This window comes from Pelodiscus sinensis, chromosome 3 (genome assembly GCF_049634645.1).
Source record: "Pelodiscus sinensis isolate JC-2024 chromosome 3, ASM4963464v1, whole genome shotgun sequence".
Lineage (NCBI taxonomy): Eukaryota > Metazoa > Chordata > Testudines > Trionychidae > Pelodiscus > Pelodiscus sinensis.
In genome coordinates, this window is record NC_134713.1 from 167,227,546 (window position 1) to 167,250,026 (window position 22,481).

The following is a 22,481-nucleotide window of genomic DNA, read 5'->3' on the forward strand; positions in this document are numbered from 1 at the left end:
CGCCACTGGACTTTCACCAATGTGTCCACATCCTTTCTGTGACCCAGAAGTGGATGTGGTATTCCCAATGTGGCCTCACCAGTGCCAAATAAAGGGGAATACTCACTTCCCTAGATTTGCTGGCAGTGCTCCTACTAATGCATGCCAATATGCCATTAGCCTTGTTGGCTACAAGAGCACACTGTTGACTCCTATCCAACTTCTTATCCATTGTAATCCCCAGATCTTTTTGTGCTGATCTGCTGCTTGGCCTGCAGGTTGGTCCCCAGCCTGTAACAGTTTTTGGATTTGTCCACCTCAAGTGCAGGATTGTGCACTTGTCCTTGTTGAACCTCATCAGATTTCTTTTGGCCCAATCCTCTAATGTGTCTAGGTCACTATGGACTTGTTATGGGTATTGTGGTAATTGTTCTTCTCTTGCATGGTGGGCTAGGAAGGAATTTTTATCTCACTGCTAGACTGGCTGAGACACAGTAGGTTTTATTCACCTTCTCCATAGCTGGTTCTATCTTGTAAGCTCTCCGGACCAGGATTCTGTGCAGTGAAGTACAGGAATTAGCACATAATGTTGCTTATCATCAGCATTCTGTGTGGGTACTCTGCATGGCAAGGGTATGATTATCAGAGAAAATAGATTGGAAAAAGTTTGAAGGAAAACATCCCTTAGTGGAGCTGAGTTAAGGGGTGGTGGGACTCCCTACAGTCTCATATGTTGGGGGGCTGATCCTCCTCTTTTCTTATTCCCCTTTAATGGAAGTGAGGAAGAGGATTTGAGGCTCATATGACTGGAGCAGCAGGGAGCCAATTCTTCTCTGTTCTGAACTGTACAGTTGTCGCTAGTCTTTACAAATAATTTAAGTGAATAAACATGCAGCCTCATTAAACTACGTCTGTTGCCTCTGTATTTCTTCTTATGTGTTTGAACAATAATGGCTCTTCCATTTGCCTTTAGAGTTGTTCTATTACTTGGTGTGATGGGGGTGTAACTCACCATTCCAGTGCCCCCTATTTGCAGTCTTGGGTATTAGCTTTGTGCCCTTTTCTGCTGGTGCCGCTCCTGCTATCGCCTGTGCTCCAGGGACCCACCGCTATGTCCTTTTCATGACACAGCCCTCAGTCTGTGCTGTCCTCTCTACTTTCCCCTTTGGAGGACAGTATCTCAGTCCTTCAGTACAGCCACTTCCTTAGAGGCAGAGAGGACCCAGACCCAACCATTACTGCGAGTCTTAGCTCAGGGATCTTGTAGATGGCCATCACTAGCTGTGTCCCCTCCAACTCTGTTCTGGATTTCTCTGGGTCACTTTCTTATGGTCCCAGCACCCTCTTTGCCCTTGCCTCAGTTCCTTTGTCTGCAGATCCCCGAAGTGTTCTAGGAGCTACCTTTAGCTCCCTAGGTCTCTGTTTGCAATACTGCTGTGTCCAGGTCCTTCCTGCCTTCAGCTGCAAAACAGCCAGTCATCTCCCTCCTCAAGCACCAGGGAGTGACTCAAGCTGCTCTACACTTCAGACCTTCTCATAAGGGAAGAGACCTTAGAAGATCATCTAGTCTAAACCGCTGGTCAAATCAGTACCAATCCCAATAGCAGGCTCAAAAGATGACCAAGCAGATATTTAAGAACACTTCCACTGCAGATCCCTGCAGCCAATGGCAAGGGCCAAGAGCTTCCTCTTTACCCCATTTTGGTGCCCTCTGCTGGACTTTTTCCAGTGTGTCTATATGCCAAGTGTGACCTCTCCAGTGCCAAATAAAGAGGGGTAATCGCTTCCCTAGATCTGCTGACAATACTCCTACTAATGCACCCTAATATGCCATTTGCCTGCATGGCTACAAGGGCACACTGTTGACTCATATCCAGCTTCTCATCCACTGTAATCCCCAGGTCTTTTTCTGCAGAACAGCTGCTTAGCCAGTCAGTCCCCAGCCTGTAACGATGCTTGGGATTCTTCCATCCCAAGTGCAGGACTCTACACCTGTCCGCGTTGAACCTCATCAGATTTCTTTTGGCCCAGTCCTCAATTTGTCCAGGTCACTCTGGACCCTGTCCCTGCCCTTTAGTGTATCTACCTCTCCCCCATCTTAGTGTCATCTGCAGACTTGCTGAGAGTGCAATCTATCCCTTCATCCATGACATTAATAAAGATGTTGAACAAAGCCACCCCCAGAATTGACCCTTGGGGCACTCCACTTGATCTCAACTGCGAACCAGGCATCAAGCCGTTGATCACTACCCTTTGTGCCTGACAAGAAAACTGGGGGAGACGTATCAAAATCTTTGCTAAAGTCAAGGTATATCACGTCCTGTGCTGCCCCCATATTCACAGAGCCAGTTACCTCGTCATAAAAGGCAATCAGGCATGACTTGCTCTTGGTGTATCCATGTTGACTGTTCCTGATCACTTTCCTCTCTTCCAAGTGCTTCAAAATGGATTCCTTGAGGATTCTCTCCATGATTTTTCTGGGGACTGAAGTGAGGCCGAGTGGTCTGTAGTTCCCTGGATTGTCCTTCCCTTTTTTAAAGATGGGCACTACATTTGCCATTTGGCAATCATCTGGAACCTCCCCTGATCACCACGAGTTTTCAAAGATAATGGCCAACAGTTCTACAATCACATCAGCCAACTCCTTCAGCGCCCTCAGATGCATTAGATCTGGTCCAGGGATATCTGTATGTCCAACTTCTCTAAATAGTTCTTCTTCACTGAGGACTGCCCATCTCCTTCTCACCTAGTGCAGTAGCCTGGGAGCTGACCTTGTCTCTGAAGACAGAGGCAAAAAAAGTACTGAGTACTTCAGCTTTTCCCACATCATCTGTCACTGTGTTAACCTCCCTCATCTAGTAAAGGGTCCCACACATTCCCTGACCACCTTCTTATTGCTAACATGCCTGGAGAAACCTTTCTTGTTACCTTTGACATCCCTTGCTAACTGCAATTCCAATTGTTCTTTGGCCTTCCTGATTACACCTCTGCATGCTCGAGCAATATATTTATACTCCTCCCTAGTCCTCTCTCCAAGTTTCCACTTCTTGTAAGTTTCCTTTTCGTATTCAAGCTCACCAAGGATTTCACTATTAAGCCAACCTGGTTGCTTGCCCTATTTGCTTTTCTCACTGCACATTGGAATGGTTTGTTCCTGCAATAAAATACAGCCAGCTCTTGGATTCCTTCCCCCTTCATATTAGTGTCCCAGGGGATCCAGCTGGTCAGTTCCCTGAGGGAGTCAAAGTGTGCTTTTCTGAAGTTCAAGGTGCGTATTTTGCTGCTCTACTTTCTTCCTTTGGTCAGGATCCTGAACTTGATCATCTCATGATCACTGCTGCCAAGGTTGCCACCCACATCTACTTCCCTTACTAATTCCTCCCTGTTTGTGAGCAGCATGTCAAACTGCATGGCCCCTGGTTAGTTTCTTCAACGCTTGTATCAGGAAATTGTCCCCAACATTCTCCAAAAATGTGTGTGGTCCCAAACCACAGAGTGTGCCGGACAAGGGGAGGTCAAAGCTCCTTACTCAGGTGTCGAGCTCTGCTCCCAGCTCGGGCTGCACTCCCTGCCACCTGCTGCTGCCTCCAGCCCCCCCATTGTGCCAGCCCTGGCTGGGGCTGTGTTCCCCCACTGTGCTAGCCTTGGATGGGGCCAGCCCCTCTGCCTCCAACTTGAGCTGCGCGCCTAACTGCCGGCCCCACTGACTCCAGTCCTGGCCAGGGCTCCACACTCTGCCACCAGCCCCAGCCAGGACTGCGCTCCTGATTGCCGGCCTTGCAGCCTTCAGTTCCAGCTAGGACTGCATTCCACCAACATGCCAGCCCCAACCATGGCTGTGTTTCACACGAAGCCAGTGAGGGCCGGAACTGTGCTCCCTACCTCACCATCCTCAGTCGGGCTGCGCTCCTGGCCACTGGCCCCACTGCTCTAGCTGCAGTTAGGGTTGTACTCCTTGCCACCAGCCCTGGTCAGGGCTGTGCTCCCTACCGTGCCACTGGGGATGTACTCCCCACTGTTAGCTCAGCTTCGGCTGCACTTCTGAACCTGGGCAGCCAGGGCTCTTTGGTCCAGCAATATCCATGCTGGTCCAGATAGTCCTGGATTTTAGAGGTTCAACCTGTACTGCTGTGTTGGTCTCCCAAGAAATGTCAGGGTGATTGAAGTAGAGGTATGTGTGATTCACCCGACTTTCTACTTTGCGTCATTTATGGATACAGGAGGGGCAATTATTGTTGTAAGCAGACATTTTTAAGGATATTATCTTTAATCAAATCTCTCTTTTTTTTTTCCACATAGTGAAACTGGTGAGTTGAAGCTCCATCCAAGTTTGTTCCTTTTGCTTTTGATCCTGGGCAAACTGTATCCTTCTCCAATGGATGGTACTTACTCGGCTCTCAGCATGGCACCATTTGTTCCTTTTATTATGAGGTAAGGTATATATTCCAAAAGAATTTTGGTTGCTTAGTAAAAAACATTGCTGATTTTTTTTTCATATGAAGAAAATCATAGTTTGTTTATTTTATACTTTTCAACGTTACACATAATATTTTGTAAATGTGTTTGTCATTTAGTTGAAAAAACTCATGAAAAACACTGTTACTTTTCTAGTTGTTTGCAATGTTGTTTTAGTCACGTTGTGTCCTGGGATATTAGCGAGACGAGGTATGTGAGGTAATATCTTTTCTTGGACCAGCTTTTGTTGGTGAGAGAAACCAGCTTGCAAGCTACACAATTGAAGAAGATCTCTTTATAGCTCACAAGCTTGTCTCTTTCACCAATCAATGTTGGTCCAATAAAAAATATCACCTCATACACTTCGTCTCTGTTATTCTAATATAGGGGCTTGTCCAGTGGACAGGGGCCTTGCCCGGCAGCTGCAAGGCCTGCCTGGGGCACAGCCCGGCTGGTGGCACGAAACCCGCCCGGCAATTGGGGTGGACCAGCAGCGGAGCCCGTGGCTGGGGCCATAGAGCCCGGCTAGGCTGATGGCCAGAGCAGGAGCTAGACTAGCTGGCAGAGGAGCCAGGTAAGGGCATGGAGCCCCGAGGGGAGCCTGGCCGTCTGCTTATGGGCAGACTGGGCCGTCTGCCCATCAGCAGAGGGGCTGGAATTGACCTCTAGGCTGGCATAATCCTTCATTTGGAACCAATCAGATCCGGGGTGCTGGACCAGAGAGTTCTAACAAGTACTATATAAGATCAAAGTTCTTGATTACATATTAATACCTATTTTATTTTCAGTGAGTTGAGAAAAAAAGCTAGGATAAACTAATCTTATAACAGTCACTGCAGTGATCACACACACATTTTTCCTTCATGCTACATTTTTTTTTTAATTTTCATCTGAAGCATGTTATATGGTATGGTCCCTACCAGAGACTTCATATTGGAATTAATAGATGAACTTGACTGACCGTACTGTGATGAGGAAGGTAAATCTTATGGTGCTGATCTTTAAGGAGAATGTTTTCAACTTCTGTGGAATGGATTTAGATGTTCATTTCCCATTTAAAAAAAAAGGGGGGGGGGAGTTGTATGTTTAATTCACTCTGCATGATGAAGGAAACATAATGCTATAAAAATTTCTTCCATGTGGAGAGAGAATTATGATTTTCAAATAATTTTTTTGCTCATGGGTAATATGGTGAAAGAAAACAGGACTGGAAGTTGGGAAAGAAATGGGAATAGTTTTTAAGTACATAAGAGAGCCTTGTCAGAAGATGGATTTTACAATCCAAAAAATTACTCCTTAAGATTGGAAAGTTCATTATTAAATCTACCAGAGCAATCAAAGACGTTAAACACATTTCTGCCCCATTCTTGTAATTATTATTTAAACTGCTGTTTATAGTGGAAAACAATAGTAACTCTATCTTCTTCGCTCTCCCAGAAGATATGACATTGAAGCATAGTGTTTTGTGTCCTATAGCATTGCTCCATGTTTCTAGGAACAAATTCAATTTACCATTTGCTGTATCTAAAAACAAGAACTGAAATAACAGAAATTTATCTATAAAGTTTCTAACATTCCTGAATATATAACCTTTATCTATTAATCCATCAGGAGGGCATTTATTAACTAGGTAATTTTATCTCGCTAACATTTTATCTCTCTCGTGTACTATATGCTGCTTCACCTGGAGCTTTATAGATTGGTCTAGAGTGCCTTTCAGACATTCATTTTTGCTATTTTTTTCAGATTACATGTTCTGTTTTTCATGTTCAATCTGCATTCTGATTGTGTACTCTTAGGGAGAGACACATAAAAGCCACATAAAATTCAACACTTTTATGCTCATGAGCAACTGCTGTGAATATTTTATGGGATCTGTCAGCATTAAGCCTTTTCATGGAGATGTTATGTAACAAATACAATATATGTGAATACTTAGGACACGAAAAGATCTATATCATCAGGGACTTCCATTTCTAACTCCTTTTGACTGCAATGACATCTGTAATACAAGTAGTTTGGAGAGCAAAAAGATATGTTTTCAAACTTTTCTCTGTTGAACATGGGGTATAAATTAGTTACACTTTTAACAAATTGCTCTAAGGCTAGAGAAAACTTGTTATATATTTTAGAAGCAAGTTTCATTGCTTTGAGATATAAATTTCCTGTCTGATACTTACAAAGTGCTGATTTTTGTTACAGTTGTCAGAAGCTAAACTGAAAATACTGTAGACTTCTCTTTAAATTGCTTTGTGTTCAACCTGACATTTTTGGATTGTGTATTGTTTTATATAAATTTGTGTTTTAAAAACATACATAAACATTTCTTCTGTGAATGCCTTGATAATTAATTCATTTCAGCCTCTCAGGGTCTGTCTACACTACAAAGTTAATTCGAACTAACGGACGTTAGTTCGAATTAACTTTGATAGGCGCTAAACTAGCGCTCCGCTAGTTCGAACTTAATTCGAACTAGCGGAGCGCTAGTTCGAACTAGGTAAACCTCATCGTATGAGGACTAAGCCTAGTTCAAATTTACTAGTTCGAATTAAGGGGTGTGTAGCCCCTTAATTCGAACTAGTGGGAGGCTATCCCTCCCCAGCTTTCCCTGGTGGCCACTCTGGCCAACACCAGGGAAACTCTATTGCCCCCCTCCCGGCCCCGGACCTCTTAAAGGGGCACAGGCTGGCTACGGTGCCCATGCCAGGTGCAAGCCTGCCAGCACCCAGCTAGCAGACCCTGCACCTGGCACGGCTCGAGCCAGCCACCCGACGCCCTCCAGCCCTCCCCCTCTTCCTGGGACCAGGCTGGCGGCTCCCGGGAGCTTGCCTGGGACCGCAAGAGGCGGGCACCTGCCTGGTCTAGTGCGGACATCGTGGACCTCGTCCACGACCTCCGCACTAGGCACAGGAAAGCGGCCGTCTAGGGCAGGAGAGCTGCCAGCCTGGCCACCCAGGAGCAGGTGTGCATGAAAATCAAGGTTGTCCACTGAGACCCCCGACCCTGAGCCCTGAGCTTACAATGGCCGTACTGGGTCAGACCGAAGGTCCATCTAGCCCAGTAGCCTGTCTGCCGACAGCGGCCAACCCTAAGGACCCTGGAGGGGATGGACCAAAGACAGTGACCAAGCCATTTGTCTCGTGCTATCCCTCTCCAGCCTTCCACAAACTTTGGGCAGGGACACCACTCCTACCCCCGGCTAATACCACTCCATGGACCCAACCTCCATGACTTTATCTCACTTCTCTTTAAACTCTGTTCTAGTTGTAGCCTTCACAGCCTCCTGCAGCAAGGAGTTCCACAGGTTGACTCTTTGCTTTGTGAAGAACAACTTTCTGTTACTAGTTTGAAGCCTGCTACCCATTCCTTTCCTTTGGTGTCCTCTAGTCCTTCTATTATGGGAACTAATGAAGAACTTTTCTTTATGCACCATCTCCACCCCACTCATGCTTTTATAGACCTCTATCCTATCCCCCCTCAGTCTCCTCTTTTCTAAACTGAAAAGTCCCAGTCTCTTTAGCCTCTCTTCATATGGGACCTGTTCCAAACTTCTGATCATTTTAGTTGCCCTCCACTCTCCCACTCTCTCTCTTCCCCTCTCCCACCTCCTTTTCCCAGCCTCCCCGAGTTTTGCTCAATAAAGAGAGATTCTGTTTTTGACCACACGTTTTCTTTATTTTGTACATCAGGAAGGGGAAGTGGAAGGAGGTGAGGGAGGAATGGGGTATGAGCCCCCAATGGGGAGGACTGGGCTGGCTCTGCGGGCTTCTGGGGGTGGAAGCTCTCCTGCAGGCCCCCAATTGCCCCCTCTCCCCAGATGGCAGCCTGCGGCAAGTGCAGCCGGTCTGATGGCCGAGTGCTGTGATGTGCCCAATGTGGGCACTCAGGGCACTCCAAGCCAGGACTGGTTTTCAAGCGGGGCACCCCTGAGAACTGTCTGTCCGGGGTGGGGGTTGGGTCCCTTTAAGCACAGCCCTCAGCTAGCCTGAGGCAGCAGCTCCACGCTCTAAGTCCTCCTCTGATGCCCTGCCGGCACTGCTTCCGGCCATCCTTAACCCCGGTTCAGGGTCCACTTAATGTGGACATGCTAGTTCTAATTCGAACTAGTTTTTTAGTCTGGATCCGTTAGTTCGAATTAGCTTAGTTCGAATTAACTAATTCGAACTAAGTTAGTTCAAATTAGCGCTGTAGTGTAGACATACTCTCAGTGAGCATTATCTGTGATTTACCATCGTAAGTCTCTTAGGAAAGGACATTTTGATTCCTTTTACATTTTCTCCTTGCACAAGAGCAAATGAACTACCTTTTCCTTAACATTTCTGATGCCTTTTAAGATTGTAGGTGGCAGTGAAGATTGTTGTGAAATAATTCTGAGTGGGGATCAAAGAGAAAGTTTGATATGAATGGATGTTAATCAATGTACTAAAACAGCATATGTTAGTCGTCCTTTGATTCTTCCAGTGTAGCTATCTACAGCTACATATATATGAATATATGTGTGTATAAATGCGTGGCAATCCAATACAATTATACAACATAATTGCTATATTTTATACATCATATAGTTTTATATGATTTCAAGCCCTATAGAGCTCTAACGACATATTTTATAGAGGATAAATGCTATATATGGAGCGAGAGAAAAAGGGAGAGAATAAACGGTATAATGTTGATGATTTTTATATTTACGCACAATACTGTTGTGTTCATTTATTGATCTGAGGAAATGAACTGAGTAGTTGGTGTGTTTTCAAGCAAAGAGGCAGCTACCTTAACAATTCTGTACTGGCTTGGAAGAGTTCTAATTAAGCTTTCAGACAGTTTCAGTTCAGCGAAAGTGGAATTTTCCATCTAGTGGGAGTGGAGTTAAGGTCGCTCTGACCGTGCTGAAATGAATTGCACAATAGGGGTAGGATTAAATGTTGCAAGGACAAATCTTGGTCTCCCTGTAATATATATGCTCTCTACTCCCTGCTAAACTAGAACATTTGATTGCCTATCTCCAGTTTTATTAAAAGTACTTGGTTTTTTTTCTCCAGATGTTTTATTTGGAAGAGAACACATTGATTCGCAACTTATCTCACTTTTTAAGATGTCTAAAAGATGTTGTTCTAGCACTAGATATGTCTGACACGCTGATTACTTTTTAGTATGATGGAATGTACAGAATGTTTTTGGTTAACAAGGGAGGTAATCTGGAGGTGACATTTTAACTCTGAAAAGAAAACATAAAAAAAAAAATTCCTAATGATCCAAATTTGAATGACACTTCTCTCCCATTGCTCATGAAGTGCGACATTGCTCATGAAGTGCTTAGTGCTAAATGTTCGTGGTTGAATTCTATGTAGGTCGAAATGAGTGTTCTTCCATTGACTTTGGAGTGACGGTGAGAATTTAGCCCTATACTAGTAAGGGCAGGTTTCAAAGTAAAGTAATGCAGATTGCTAGAGGAAATGCATTCTGATGGAGAAAGTTTAATTAGAAATACAGAAGTCTTGCTCGAGGTTGAATATTTTAAAAAAGTCAACCTTACTGCATCATGTGAAATCTGGTGATTGGGTCTTTCTACCAAAGCACAAAAAAAAAAGAAAATCACACATGCCATTTTATTTTTGAAAGTGTGGTGCAATTCAGGGAACAAATAGTCCTTGTTTATATTTTGCCTTTTTCCAAATACTGCTCTACTACATTTTGATTTTGAACATAAAGTATAGTAAGCTTGTAAGGAGTGTAGAAGAAGAGGATGCCCGATTTGAATATCAAGGAGAGGAATGCCAGTCTGGATATGGGAAGAAGTACTAGTTTGCAGCAAAGAGTTGGCGGGTGCATGGGAGAAAGATGCAAGTGGGACTGGAGGCATGTGGCAGCGAAGGGACACATGAATGAAAGGGGGAGAAAAAACCCATGGGACTGATTGTCACCCATGGGACTGATTGTGAGGAGACAGGGACTGGGAACCTGGATGGGAACCTGCAAGCCAGAGTGGGAGGAAGAAGACAGAGTCAGAAAAGTGCTAGGTATGGTATAAGAACTTAAAAACAGCAGCACTTGTAGGTTGCCTTGGGGAAACAACCCAAAAGATTTGTGTGTATGTGAATCCAGTGGTGCTAGTCTTCAAGATTGACTATACGGGGCTACATTGCCAGGTTGGGGGATAGGGTAGAGTACCTTCCATAAAGCTTGGTTACTTGAGCTCTATGAAAAGTGAGAAAGACAAGTTATTTCACACTAAAGGTATGTCTGCTAAAGATTGCTTTTTTTAACTTGAGATAACTTATTCCCACTTGACTCAAATTAACTTTCAGGTTTGTATGCTGTTAGTCTGGATGTGCCATAAACGTTTGTTCCCAGTTTGTGGTCTCAATTAACGGAGGATTAAAAAAAAACCAAAACAAACCCCATTAATTTAAGTGTACTTTATGCGGTTTGAGCTATAGCTGTAGTATACTTACATAATTTAAAAATTCAGAAATTAACTACATTCTGGACTGTACTTATCCAAAAGATGGACTGTAAGCAGGTAATAAGTTAGTAAGCAGGAAATAGCTAGCTGTTTTGAAACAAAATTACACTAGCACAGAGTATTTTTGTAGGTATATTAAACATTAATAATTTAGGAGTGAACTACAAGCTTGATACAAGAGATCTGGCTCTTTGTAGTTAACAGTCTTCAAGGAGGTTTACTCCTAAGAGTCCTGTCAAAAGCTGTTCAGAGATTAATTAGCCTTTCGTATGTGCCTAAGCCAATATTTCATAAACTATTTTTAGAAACATGACAGTGGTACTGAAATATTGTCTTTTGTGTTGAAATAGGTGTTTGTTCCAGTTCTGGTAGAAATACTAGCATGAAGTAATGTATTGTAGTTAACACTGTCGTGTAATTGTTTATGGGCTAGGACCAGGAAAGCTTACCTTGATTGATGTTTACTTGAAATTTAAGAGAGTGGCTTTCAGTTGTGCCTTGTAGATGATTGTATATAGAATAAATTTTCTCTTAATGGGCTTTCTGATCAGTGCAGATTGTACCTCCCAGAACTGGCACTTTCTGGTCCAGCAATGTCTGTGGTCCGGCAGGGCCATGGATGTTCCTGGATCAGAGAGCCCTGTAGCCTAGTGTCAGGAGGGCAGTCCAGGAGTAGGCTGGGCTTGAAGCAGTGGTACAGGTCTGGGCCTGGCAACAGCCCGCAGAGATGGGGCTAAAGCCAGCAGCAGCATGCGGCACTGGGATTAGATCTGGAGCAGGACCAGGCTGGTGACAGAGGGCCAGAGCCCCAGGCAGCCTGTGAAAGCTGCAGGAGCCCAAGCCTGTGGCAGTGGGACCCAGGCCAGGGCTGGTGCAGCCTCCAGCAGCTCACAGCCAAGGCTGGAGCCCTGGGCAGCCCACGGCAGCATGGGGCTAGAGCCCTGGGCAGCCCATGGAAATTGGGCCAGAGCCTGGGCCCTTGGCAGCTCCAGGCAGCCTGTGGCAATAGGACTGAAGCCAGAGCCAGCAGCAGCCCCTAGCAGGCTGTGGCAGCGGGGCCAGGGTTGCATCCATGGCAGTGTGGGCTGGAGTTGGAGCCTGCGGCAGCCTGGCAAGCAGTCTGACTGGGGCAGTGGCAGGAGGAACAGCAATCCAACTGACAGGCCACCAGGGGCTGGAGATATGGGGGGACCCCCCATAGCTGGCAGCGCTGAGGGTTGGCGGCTGAGGAGGGGCTGTGGCAGGGAACCTTCCCTGGTCCAGCAAATTCCCTGGTTTGGGATTGGTCAGGTCCCAAGGGTGCTAGACCAGGGAGGTGCAACCTGTAATATATTTTTTCTGATTAATAACTTCACCATAAAGTTATGTAATCAGTTTGTCCTCAAAACAGACTTTTTTAAAACATTATAGGCATCTTAAATATGTATGCAGTAAATATGTATTATCGTACCACTGAGGAGCCTAGCCATTGACCAGCTCTCTTGTGCTAAGTGCTGTTCTAAGTATAGGTCTTGTGTTGATTTGCAGCTAACTGATTTGGTCTCCCCAATTGTTTTTCACTTCACCAACTCACAGCTGTCATTCCAATTCAGCTCTTTTTGTCTCACTTATATGACTTGTATTTCTCTGTCCCTCCCTGTGCATTTTCCTTCACCTATCCTCAGCCTCATCACTCACCTTACCAAATTCCCATAACTTCTCTCCTGTTTTCATTGCTGTGTTCACCTCAGTTCCATACGGTTATTAATGGTTATTAAAATGAGGTTTAAGGGTAATTTCAAAAGAAGGGTTTTCTTTCAAAATAACTGCGTCTAGACAGCATTTCTTTTTTTGAAATAGGGTATTTCGAAATAGCGCCCGGACACGATTACGCAAATGAAGCATGGAAATTCAAATCCGCACTTCATTTGCAATTTCACTCAGCTGCATTTGCATTTCTCTCTTGAAAGAGGAATGCAGTGTAGACATACTCCTAGATTGCTTAGGCACTATGCCTTGATTACAGGCCAGAGACTGCTTGTTGTTTGCTGTCCCACTCTGGCTGAGGGTCTGGGGCTGGACTACTTAATCACTCTGTCCTGTTGCAGGTCAGAGCCTACTATTTGTTGCCCCACCCTCACTGAGGGCTTTGGGCTCAGAGACTGCCCAGCCGAAGCATTTGGTATAGCTAATTTCCCCCTTTGAGCTCACCTTTATAGGTAAGATGGTAGAGGAGGTGTGGCCTCCCTCAAAGTCTTAACAGCAAGGAATGGCCATGCAGGTGACAGCTGATGATTTCACTCTGTTGTGTTACCAACCATCCCTGTAACCTGTTGATTTGTAAACCATTTATTTTGTTACATCTGAGTTTGGTTATATGATTGTGTGAGTAGGGACTTCTAGGATTGGGCATTTGAATTATAAACTTGTTCATGATCCCAGTGTTCAGAAGTTTTGAGCACCCATAATTCATATGGACATTTTAATTCAGATCACCTGATTTATCCAGAGTATCATGACTTTTATTTTATCTAAAGCAAACATAAGGCTCTCTAAATATTAATTTTGTTACTTTTCAAAAACATACTTCATAATCTTAAAAGGAAATTATTAGGGATGTTAAATAGAGGTTAGGAAGCTAATTGAGTAGATTTCCATTGACTAATCAATTAGTAGATAAAGGAGTTTGCTGCGGCTATGCTTTTTAAATGTAGTAAGAGCCACAAGGCAGCGGGAGGGGGGGGGGAGGTGGGGAAATTCTGGGACTGAGCTTGGGGGAAGGAGCGGAAGCTGGTGCTGGGGGGGGGGGAAGCCAGTTTAAAAAACAGTTCCCCCCAGTACCATCTCCGCAGGGATCAGGGAGGGCAGAGGCACAGTGGGAGAAACAGTACAAGCTGGGACTCAAGGGCTGTGTCCAGACTCAGGGTTTTTTTCGAAAAAAGTAGCCTTTTTTCGAAAAAACTTCCCCTGTGTCCAGAACGTGGCTTTTCTTTCGATGGCGGTAAACCTCATTTCACGAGGAAGAACGCCTTCTTTCGAAAGTTCCTCTTTCGAAAGAAGGCGTTCTTCAATGTAAATAGGGCTTCTTCAAAAGAGAGCATCCAGACTCACTGGATGCTTTCTTTCGAAAAAGCAAGCCGCTTTTTCGAAATTTCTCCGTGCAGTCTAGACGCTCTCTTTCGAAAGAGCCTCTTTCGAAAGAAGCCTGCAGTCTAGACATAGCCAAGGCTCTTACTACATTTACAAAGCAGAGCCGCAGTGTCTGTGACTTGGCATGAGCCTGGATTGTTCAGTCCTGGCTTGTTCTGTTTCCCCCACTGTGCCTCTGCCTTCCCTGTTCGCCACAGAGATAGTGCTGGGGGGGATTGGTTTTTAAGATGGCTCCCCCCAGCACCAGCTCCTGCCCCCCACGCTCCTCAGCTCAGTCCCGGCTCTCACTTCCCACCCCTTGCTGCCTCAAAAGCTGTCGAGTAGTCGACTCGACTAACCGATAAGCCTAGGCTTGTTGAGTAGTTGATTACTCACTTGTATCCATAATCTATTACATTCATAATTTGTTACATCTCATGGCTCCCCTTGTCTGTAATCCATGAACTGGAGCCAATGGGAGCCACAAAGCTCCATGGCTGTGCTGCTGGTAAGTAAACAAACGGGCATGACCAGTTAGCATGTTTCTCAAAGCGGATTCATGTACCACTTTGAGAAAAACTGGTTTAGGGAAAATATTTCTACAAAAATTTGTGAGGGGTCAGATTTTATAATTGAAAAAAATTCCTTAGTTTTTTTAAAAAAAAATTCTCTGATTTTATTTTTTCCTCTGGTCAGTTGAGATGTTGACTTAACTATTTTGTCCTGTTTCTTACTTGAAATGACTTTCTCACCTCAAACCTTAGTACCCTTTTGAGAAGTGACCAGTGTAGACTACTGTAGAGCTATGTAACCCTGTGGCTCTCCCTACCTTACATCCTTTTATTTATTTATTTATTTATTTAGTATAGTGTGGCACCAAGAGGAAACTTGATGTCAGAAACTTTCCTGATTGCAACTACCACTGCTATCAGATAGGGATTTTATCAACAACCTATAGAAGTTTCTGTTGGTAGAAATGTTCATCATGATGTGAAGGAAATACACTTGTTGCATCTAGTTTGTTAGGGACATAAAAATGTAGAAAACCAGTAATCCTGTAACTTCTATCCATTACGCAGTTAAATGTTTCCTTGTAGTCCTAGGGGCACAGACAAGTGCTGGAGTGGGTGCCCCCACACCTGAGGCTCTGCTGATGGTGAGCATCCTGACATGTGGGGGATCTCAGCTGCTGCATCCTCTCCTGTCTTCGGCTCTCCTGCTAGCAGGGGGTCCCAGTGTGTCTGAAACCTGGCTGCCAGCCCCACACCTCGGGCTCTGCTTCTGCCCAGCATCTCACAGCATTGCCATGATTGCCACCATGGCTGGAGGTCTGTGCTAAGCTGCCGCCTAGCATTCCTGTATGCACACAGGATCACAGATGCCAGCCCTGCACTGGGAATCCTGCTGCTGGTCACACACTTGAGCTCTGCTACCATTCAGCATCCTGGCTTGCCCAGTGTCCTGGCTGCTGCTGTGTCTGGGACTTTGCTGCCATCCTGGTATCCCTGGGTTCCCAGCAGGCTGGTCTGTACTCAGAGCTCTGCTGCCAGCACTTTGGTAGCATTCTTCAAGATCCTACCACATGTCCTTGGTTTCCCATGCAACACACATCATTCTGTTAATACTTTGTGTCCTACCTACTTGTCAGACCAGGGGGATGGGGAGCAAAGCGGCGGAACACGCGGGCAGACCAGGGGGACGGGGAGCAAAGCAGAGCAAAGCCGCGGAGCACGCGGGCAGCGGACAGCCCAGACGCGTCTGGGCTGTCCGCTGCCCGCGTGTTCCGCCGCTTTGCTTCCTCTCCCTGGTCTGCTGGAGACCAGGGAGAGGAAGGGCCCCGTTCGTAACTGCGGATCCGACATAAGTCGGATCCGCGTAACTCGGGGACTGCCTGTATGGCAGAACAACATTCAGCAGAAAACCTTGCTGAAAAATTAAACTTTACAGTGGAAAAATGGAGATTGGCAGAGTATGGCTTGGTGTGCACACACAATAATGCAAGTTGTGTGGGAATCTGTTTTTTGCCCATGCTTTGCAGCTAGCAAAAAATGATGGGTTTGCTTCCAGTTTTGTGGATTATGCGGTTGCAGCTGCAAGTAGACTAGTTGTACACTTCCATCACAGCACCGTGGCCAGAAAAGCATTCAAAAGAAAGCAAACTCAGCTTCAGGTTCAGTAACACCATCTGATCCAGTCATGTAAAACTTGCGGGTGTTCGGTATATGAGCAAGCAAATGTGGGCTAAAATAGCTGTGCTTTTCAGATAGAACCATTACAAAACAATCTAGTGCCCAAACATTTCAGCTGCAAGATGAGCACTGACAATTAATAGAGGATAGCTTACCATTACTTTCCATTTTAAATTGTGCTGCATAGTAACTGTCAGTTTCAAATATTTATCCAAATTGCAAGTCTTTTGCAAACTCAACTCAGAATGGAAGCTTCTGATGAAAATGGATATGTTGCTGCTTTCAAAGTTGCTGTTTTTCACTCTCTGGAGTATCACGTGAAACCCTGTGATCCAACCATAATTGCCAAATCTGCATTTGTTGACTACTTGTTAGATCCACGCCATAAACACGTGTGGTTTCTTTTGCCTATTGTCCAGTACTGGAACTTGTGTTGAGGTTAAAAATAGAAGAACCTTCACATGGTAGGGCTGAACTGAGAAGTGCTGAACCAGATGAGCCAATAGAACCAAAACACATGCATGCGCGTGCACACACACACACACATGTGTGTTGTCGTGATGCTTTTAGGTGAAGGTTACACCAAAAAAGAGAATGAAGAAAATGAACTGGAAAATTACGTCAGCAAGCCTTAATCTTCATTGAAATGCAGTCTGCTGGAGTGGTGAAAGGTCAATTCACAGCATTTTCTAAGGCTTGGAAAACTGTCAAAAACATGTGTGGATTCCAGGAACGCCTGTGCCTGCAGAACATGTTTTTTTCCAATTCTGGCCTTACTGTTAATCGGCCATGCATAAGACTGATACCAGAGCATGTAAACATGGTAATTGTTCTTAACAAAAATAAGCAGTAGAACTGAAATTCTAATCAGATGTTATGTGGTTTTGAGGTTTGGACAGCTCAGAGATGATATGTAAAAAGTGAGTTTTATGTTTACACACAAGACTGCTTGTTTTTGTTGCTAATAAAGATAATATTAGCAAGATAATATATGTATGTGTGGCTGATTCATTGGGAGTTGTTGGCACTAGAACATTTTTAGTAGGGACATTGGCTGCAGGCTGGCAGCAGGGATACACCAGGAAGGGATGTTTAGGCAGCAGCAGAGTCCTGGGCACAGGATGACAGCCCAGAGGGACTGCAGACACACTAAAGGGCTGGCAGCCCAGAGGGACTATAGGGGCACTGGCATATCAGATGGCAGCAGAATCCCAGGTTGGAGGCAGGAGCCAGGCTGCCAGATGCACTGGATGGTGAGGAGGGCAGGTGGCAATAAAGCCTTGGGCATCAAGCCAACAGGAAGGAGGAACCCTGGATGTGGATCCAGCAGGCAGAACTCTAGACGGAATTTAACAGTTAAACTGTTTTGGCATCAGCTTATCAGTCAACTGATTAAACATCCCTTGTTTACATTAACATACAACTGTTGTGAGTTACTATTGTTAATTTATACTCTGCCCGTTAGTCTCTGTGTTAAAATGTATGTACCCTCCATTTTTGTTTGTTTGTTATATTGCCTGATCATATGATTGGTTTTAGTTGTAGTTGTCTAGAATTATATTTATTATCTGGAAACTTAATGATTCAAAAATGTGAGAAATATTTAGTTTTTGCTTAGGAAGCTCACTGGGCCCATTTATCATTGTACTACAATGGCATATGTCATCATGAGTGCATTTTGGGCTTCCAGAACCTATAACCTGATGTAAATACAGATAAAATGTATAGATATAAATACATAATATTAAAAGCATTTATATCTGTTTGTAAAATGTGGATATTTACATTTGTATTATGTTTTTCTATGCTAAATCCTTATGATGAAAGCGTATTTATGTATTTTTGTTTTTGGTTCAAAACCTTCTTACACAACTGTATAAATAGCTCCTGTGACAGGCCTAAGTGAAGAGTACAACTGAGATGTAATAAGTGACAAATAAACTATCAAAACAAAGCACCTAGAAACCTGCTACTGTGAGGTATTATTTCTTGAGGATAATAGCCAGTGTTTGAACAAATGGTCCGATTGACACTTAACTCTCATATGTATCTGGAAATACAATTTTTGGAAGCTAGTGGCCGCCATTGGCATGCTGATTGCTGGATATCAGCTTTCTCTGAGCCATTCTGTTTGCAGAAGGGTTAGTAATGGTAGGTGCATGTATTTCCAGAGGATTTCAGTTTATTCTTTTATCCCCACAAACCATTCTTTTACTGCACAGTTAATATGTATTTCTCATATTTGTCATGAGCCATTTTTCCCTTATTAATATTATCACTGGCATGCAAGCTTATTTTTGTTAGAAATAGACATGCAGAGGAAACATTAACAACTCAAAATAATGTGTAAAAAATGTAAAAATGTTTTAAAAACCAGTTTTATTTTTACACATAAGAATGGTTTTTTGTTGTTAATAAAGATACTTGACAAAAATAATACATGTGTGTGTTGATTCATTGTCAGTCATTTGCACCAGAACACTTTTAGCAAGGACCCATCCACCAGTGACAGTGGTTGAGCAGACCCTGTAATGCTTGCTTTCTGTTGACTGAATATGGAGCTGATGCTTGCATTACTTATCTAAAATGGGCATGATTTTGTGACTCTAAGAGAAATATATTTTAAATCGTGCAGTAGGAGAAAGGATTAGTGGAAATTATAAAATAAATTAAAATCTTCTGAAAACATTTGTTTTAATCTTGAATAATATTTATTTTCCTCTTAGATGTTGTAACTTGCTATACTTAATTTACAGAATTAAGCCCCAATCAAGCAAAGTACTCAAGGACAAGCTTAACTTTAAGCGTAGGAGTAGTCCAGCAAAACTAGTGAGCCCATTCATGTGCTTAAAATTAGCATTTGATTAAGCGCTTTGCTGGATTCGAGCCATTTAGTCATAGAATCTTCCTTCACAACACCGTACACAGAGAAGGGCAGAAAATTAGAAGTGGAACAAAGCATGTCATGCAGATGACTATCTATTGTATATTTGAGAGAGTTTGTCTGTGTGTCTGTTGTTTGTTCAAAAACTCCTAAATGATAAGAGATGAGACCACCAAATTTGATATGCAGTTTTCCCTTGATCATATCTTAAAGCAAGGTAAGGGTTCGGTTGTACCAGTAAAATGGGATATGCCTCTCATAAAACCATACAAAAAGAGAGAATCACCAGGCAGGTGAAAGAGGCTGTCGGGTTGTTGGGTCGCTCCCACCCTGGCCGGAACTGCCCAAACCCTGAGCTCCCCCCCCACCCCCCCCCACACACACACAGAGCAACCTTTAAGGACGTTGTGGGAGGCCTGGGGCTGAAGTTCCTCTCACCTCCTGATTTGTACAGGAATATTGTTGACTGTTCCCCTTTGTCAAGGAGTGAGGGGAAGTGCAGTTTGCTGCATTTCTCACTCTGTCTGGGAAGAGCAAGGGACAGATAAACCTGGATCTGCCCTAACTAGGGGGCATGCACTCCTCCCCAAGCAGAGCCCACTAGAGCTGCATTAGCCATGGAGAGGTGCTTCTCACCTAGTGAGAAGAGGGTTGGCGTAATCCTCTCTCCCTGGGGCAGCCTGCATCCCCAGCTGCAACCCAGAGCAATAATTTAAATGAAGTATGTATATTTTCATTTTATTTTCCAAAAAACAAAAATTTATTTAGTTAAGGACCCAACCATGCCGAGTAAATCTTCTAGTAACAAAATAAGAGAGACAAGTGGGTAAGGGTAATACCTTTTATTGATCAACTTCTTTTTGATAACTGGAGCTACACAAAGCTCTCCCTCAGGTGTGGGAAAGGTACTCAGAGTGACATAGCTAAATACAAAGTGGAACAGATCGTTTAGTAAAGTAGTTAACACATATTGTAACAAAATAATTACAAAATCATAAGACTGAAAAAAAGGTTCATTATTATAGCTCCCTCCCCCCAAGCTCCTGAGAAAAATCTGTATCAATGGAACTGTTCAGTAGCTACCATTATAGGGGGGTGGGCCTCATAACTGGCAGGGGGGAAGAAGAACCTAAATTTTTGTTTCTTTGGTAGTTTATCACCTAAGAAAAGGTGAATATGCAATTAACCTCATGTGACTTCAACAAATTGCTAAATAGATCTACTTGAAGTTATGTTTGTCAATGAGACATTGATAGGGATTTCTTGATAAGTAAAAGTACCAAAAATATTAAACTGAAACAGAGGATCCTAACAGATGATGTAATAAATCTGAATTTGAAAAGAAAATATGTCTATGGAATATGAAACTTGTTTATTTTCTCCCTAGGGTCTCTTAAGCTGAGGAGTGGGGATTGGAGAGACTTGGGCTTTCTATATAAGTTGTTGACATACTTCACAAGTAGAAACGGTCTATGTAGTTTGCCTATATACTTACTGCACTACTAATGTACACATTTTGAAGGCTTATGAGAAGGGAATTGCCTAATGTTTTATCTTATTCATCTGTGCTTTTCCAAGCTTTGTTTTGTCGGATGATTAAGTTGTTTACTACAGTTTCTAAAAAGACTAGAAACTTGCGCAACTATTGGAAAAAACCCTCAAACCCATACCCTAAAAATCTTTTAACACAAATTCGAGAATATATCTATGCTTTAGAACTGCAGAAAAATCATTTATATTCTACCCAATCTGTTTCTACCTTTGGCTCTGATGTTGAGCCTTTTTTTTATTTGATTAAATTCATGTCTCAGTTGTAAAGCAAGGAAGTTAAAATAATTTTAGTACTGTTAAGACATTTGAGTCCTTATTTTTCGTCAATAATTTTTTTTGACACAAACTGAAAGTAAAAACTGAATATTCCTCAATTAAATTCAGAGTGAAGAAAAATACATAGGCCAATTATAATGCATGTGAATCCCAGCAATGAGCTACTGAACGTAAAAACTTTGAGACTGAATTTTTCTCCCATTGCATACATAAATTCTGAGGTGATACGAAATTCTAAATGGAGCCCGTTAAATCATTTAAAGTATGGTATATCTAATATTCTAGAACAGGTGTCAGCAACCTTGGCTCTTGTTCCACCAGGGTAATCCACTGGTGGGCTGAGACACATTTTGTGATGTTGACTGTCCACTGACATGGCCCCCACAGCTCCCATTTACTTTCTTTAATATGGAAATCAGAGGAATATTGAATAGTCGGGAAGCTCCATAAAATATTTTTATAGTCAACTTTTGTGCCCAAGTGCATAACATTGCTATATTGTTGCTAGCTTCAAATTTTGATTCAACTATTTTGTCTCAAAAGAGGCAATTCAGAAAATTTAAAATTAAATATATTAAGGATATATGATTAGAGCCTGGAAAAAAATGTTTCAATCTGATTTGAATAGGAAAGATAACTAGAAGCTTTAATATCATTTTTGTGAATGTCATTTTTGCAGGAGCTCTTTCACTCAGAACAGCCAGTGCAGTGTAGTTCAACTGGTAGCTAAATTTTAACACAGCTAACTTTTTTCTAACAGCTTAATCCACTGCAAACTGAACAGTACATGAAGTAAGTTTTGGGTGCCTGAATAATTATTTAAAAACCAAGTGAACTCTTTGGTTAAATTTGGGTAAGGATAGCAAGTGGTTGATCCAAAGACTAAAGTTCAGCGTTCATTTTAATTAGCAACGTTGACTATCCTTTATGTTGTTATATTGGTTAGCACTGGAAGTGCTGGGTTAGATATTGTTATAAGGGAACTGTTTCTGGATTAATGTGTCGGTTGTGGGGGATTGGTGTGAGTATGTGTTTCAGTTGAGGGGCTGTCTGTAAGCGAGGAGTGGCCTGATTCCCAAACACTGTGAGACCAAGGGCTCCTCTGCAAAGCTCCTGGCTCCGGTAGGGCTCCCAACCACTCTTCTGCCACTGGGCTCCTGGTCCCAGGGCTTTCTAGTCCAGGAACTTCTGTGGTCTGGCTTAGGAAAGTGCAACCTGTACCGTAATATACCTGAAACAAACTCAAAATAGAGGGTTTGTTTCCTCCTGTTCTTTCTCAGCAGTTTTTGGAATTGTAACAGTAATTGGTATCAAATTTTCAGGTGGAAATATGATTTTTCAAGTTATGTTCCTTTATGTTTTTGTGACCTAGCTAATGCACATTGAGAAAAATATTTTAAAATGCTTGTTCTATGGTTAATTTAGTAATCTGAGTATTGGTGAAAGTGAGTACTGCAGAAAAGAAACAGTTATAAATAGAAGTAAAGGCAACCATGCACATAAGGAACACAATAAATTATTTTAGAAAAAATATATTTGAAGTGCTTTTACTTTCCTTCTCGACTAATGTCCTGTC

General features: G+C 43.2%; 1 protein-coding gene across 2 annotated transcripts in view; it reads left to right on the forward strand.

The window, feature by feature from the left end:
- The window catches only part of THADA (THADA armadillo repeat containing), a 308,025-nt gene that overhangs the window by 125,760 nt on the left and 159,784 nt on the right, over positions 1–22,481 (forward strand). The window contains exon 28 of one of the 2 annotated variants that reach the window (XM_075925431.1): positions 4,279–4,410. The exons of the other annotated variant lie outside the window; for it this stretch is intronic. Within the exon in view, the coding sequence (XP_075781546.1) occupies positions 4,279–4,410 (132 nt within the window). The remainder of the gene's footprint in view (positions 1–4,278; positions 4,411–22,481) is intronic. 2 annotated transcript variants of the gene reach the window in all.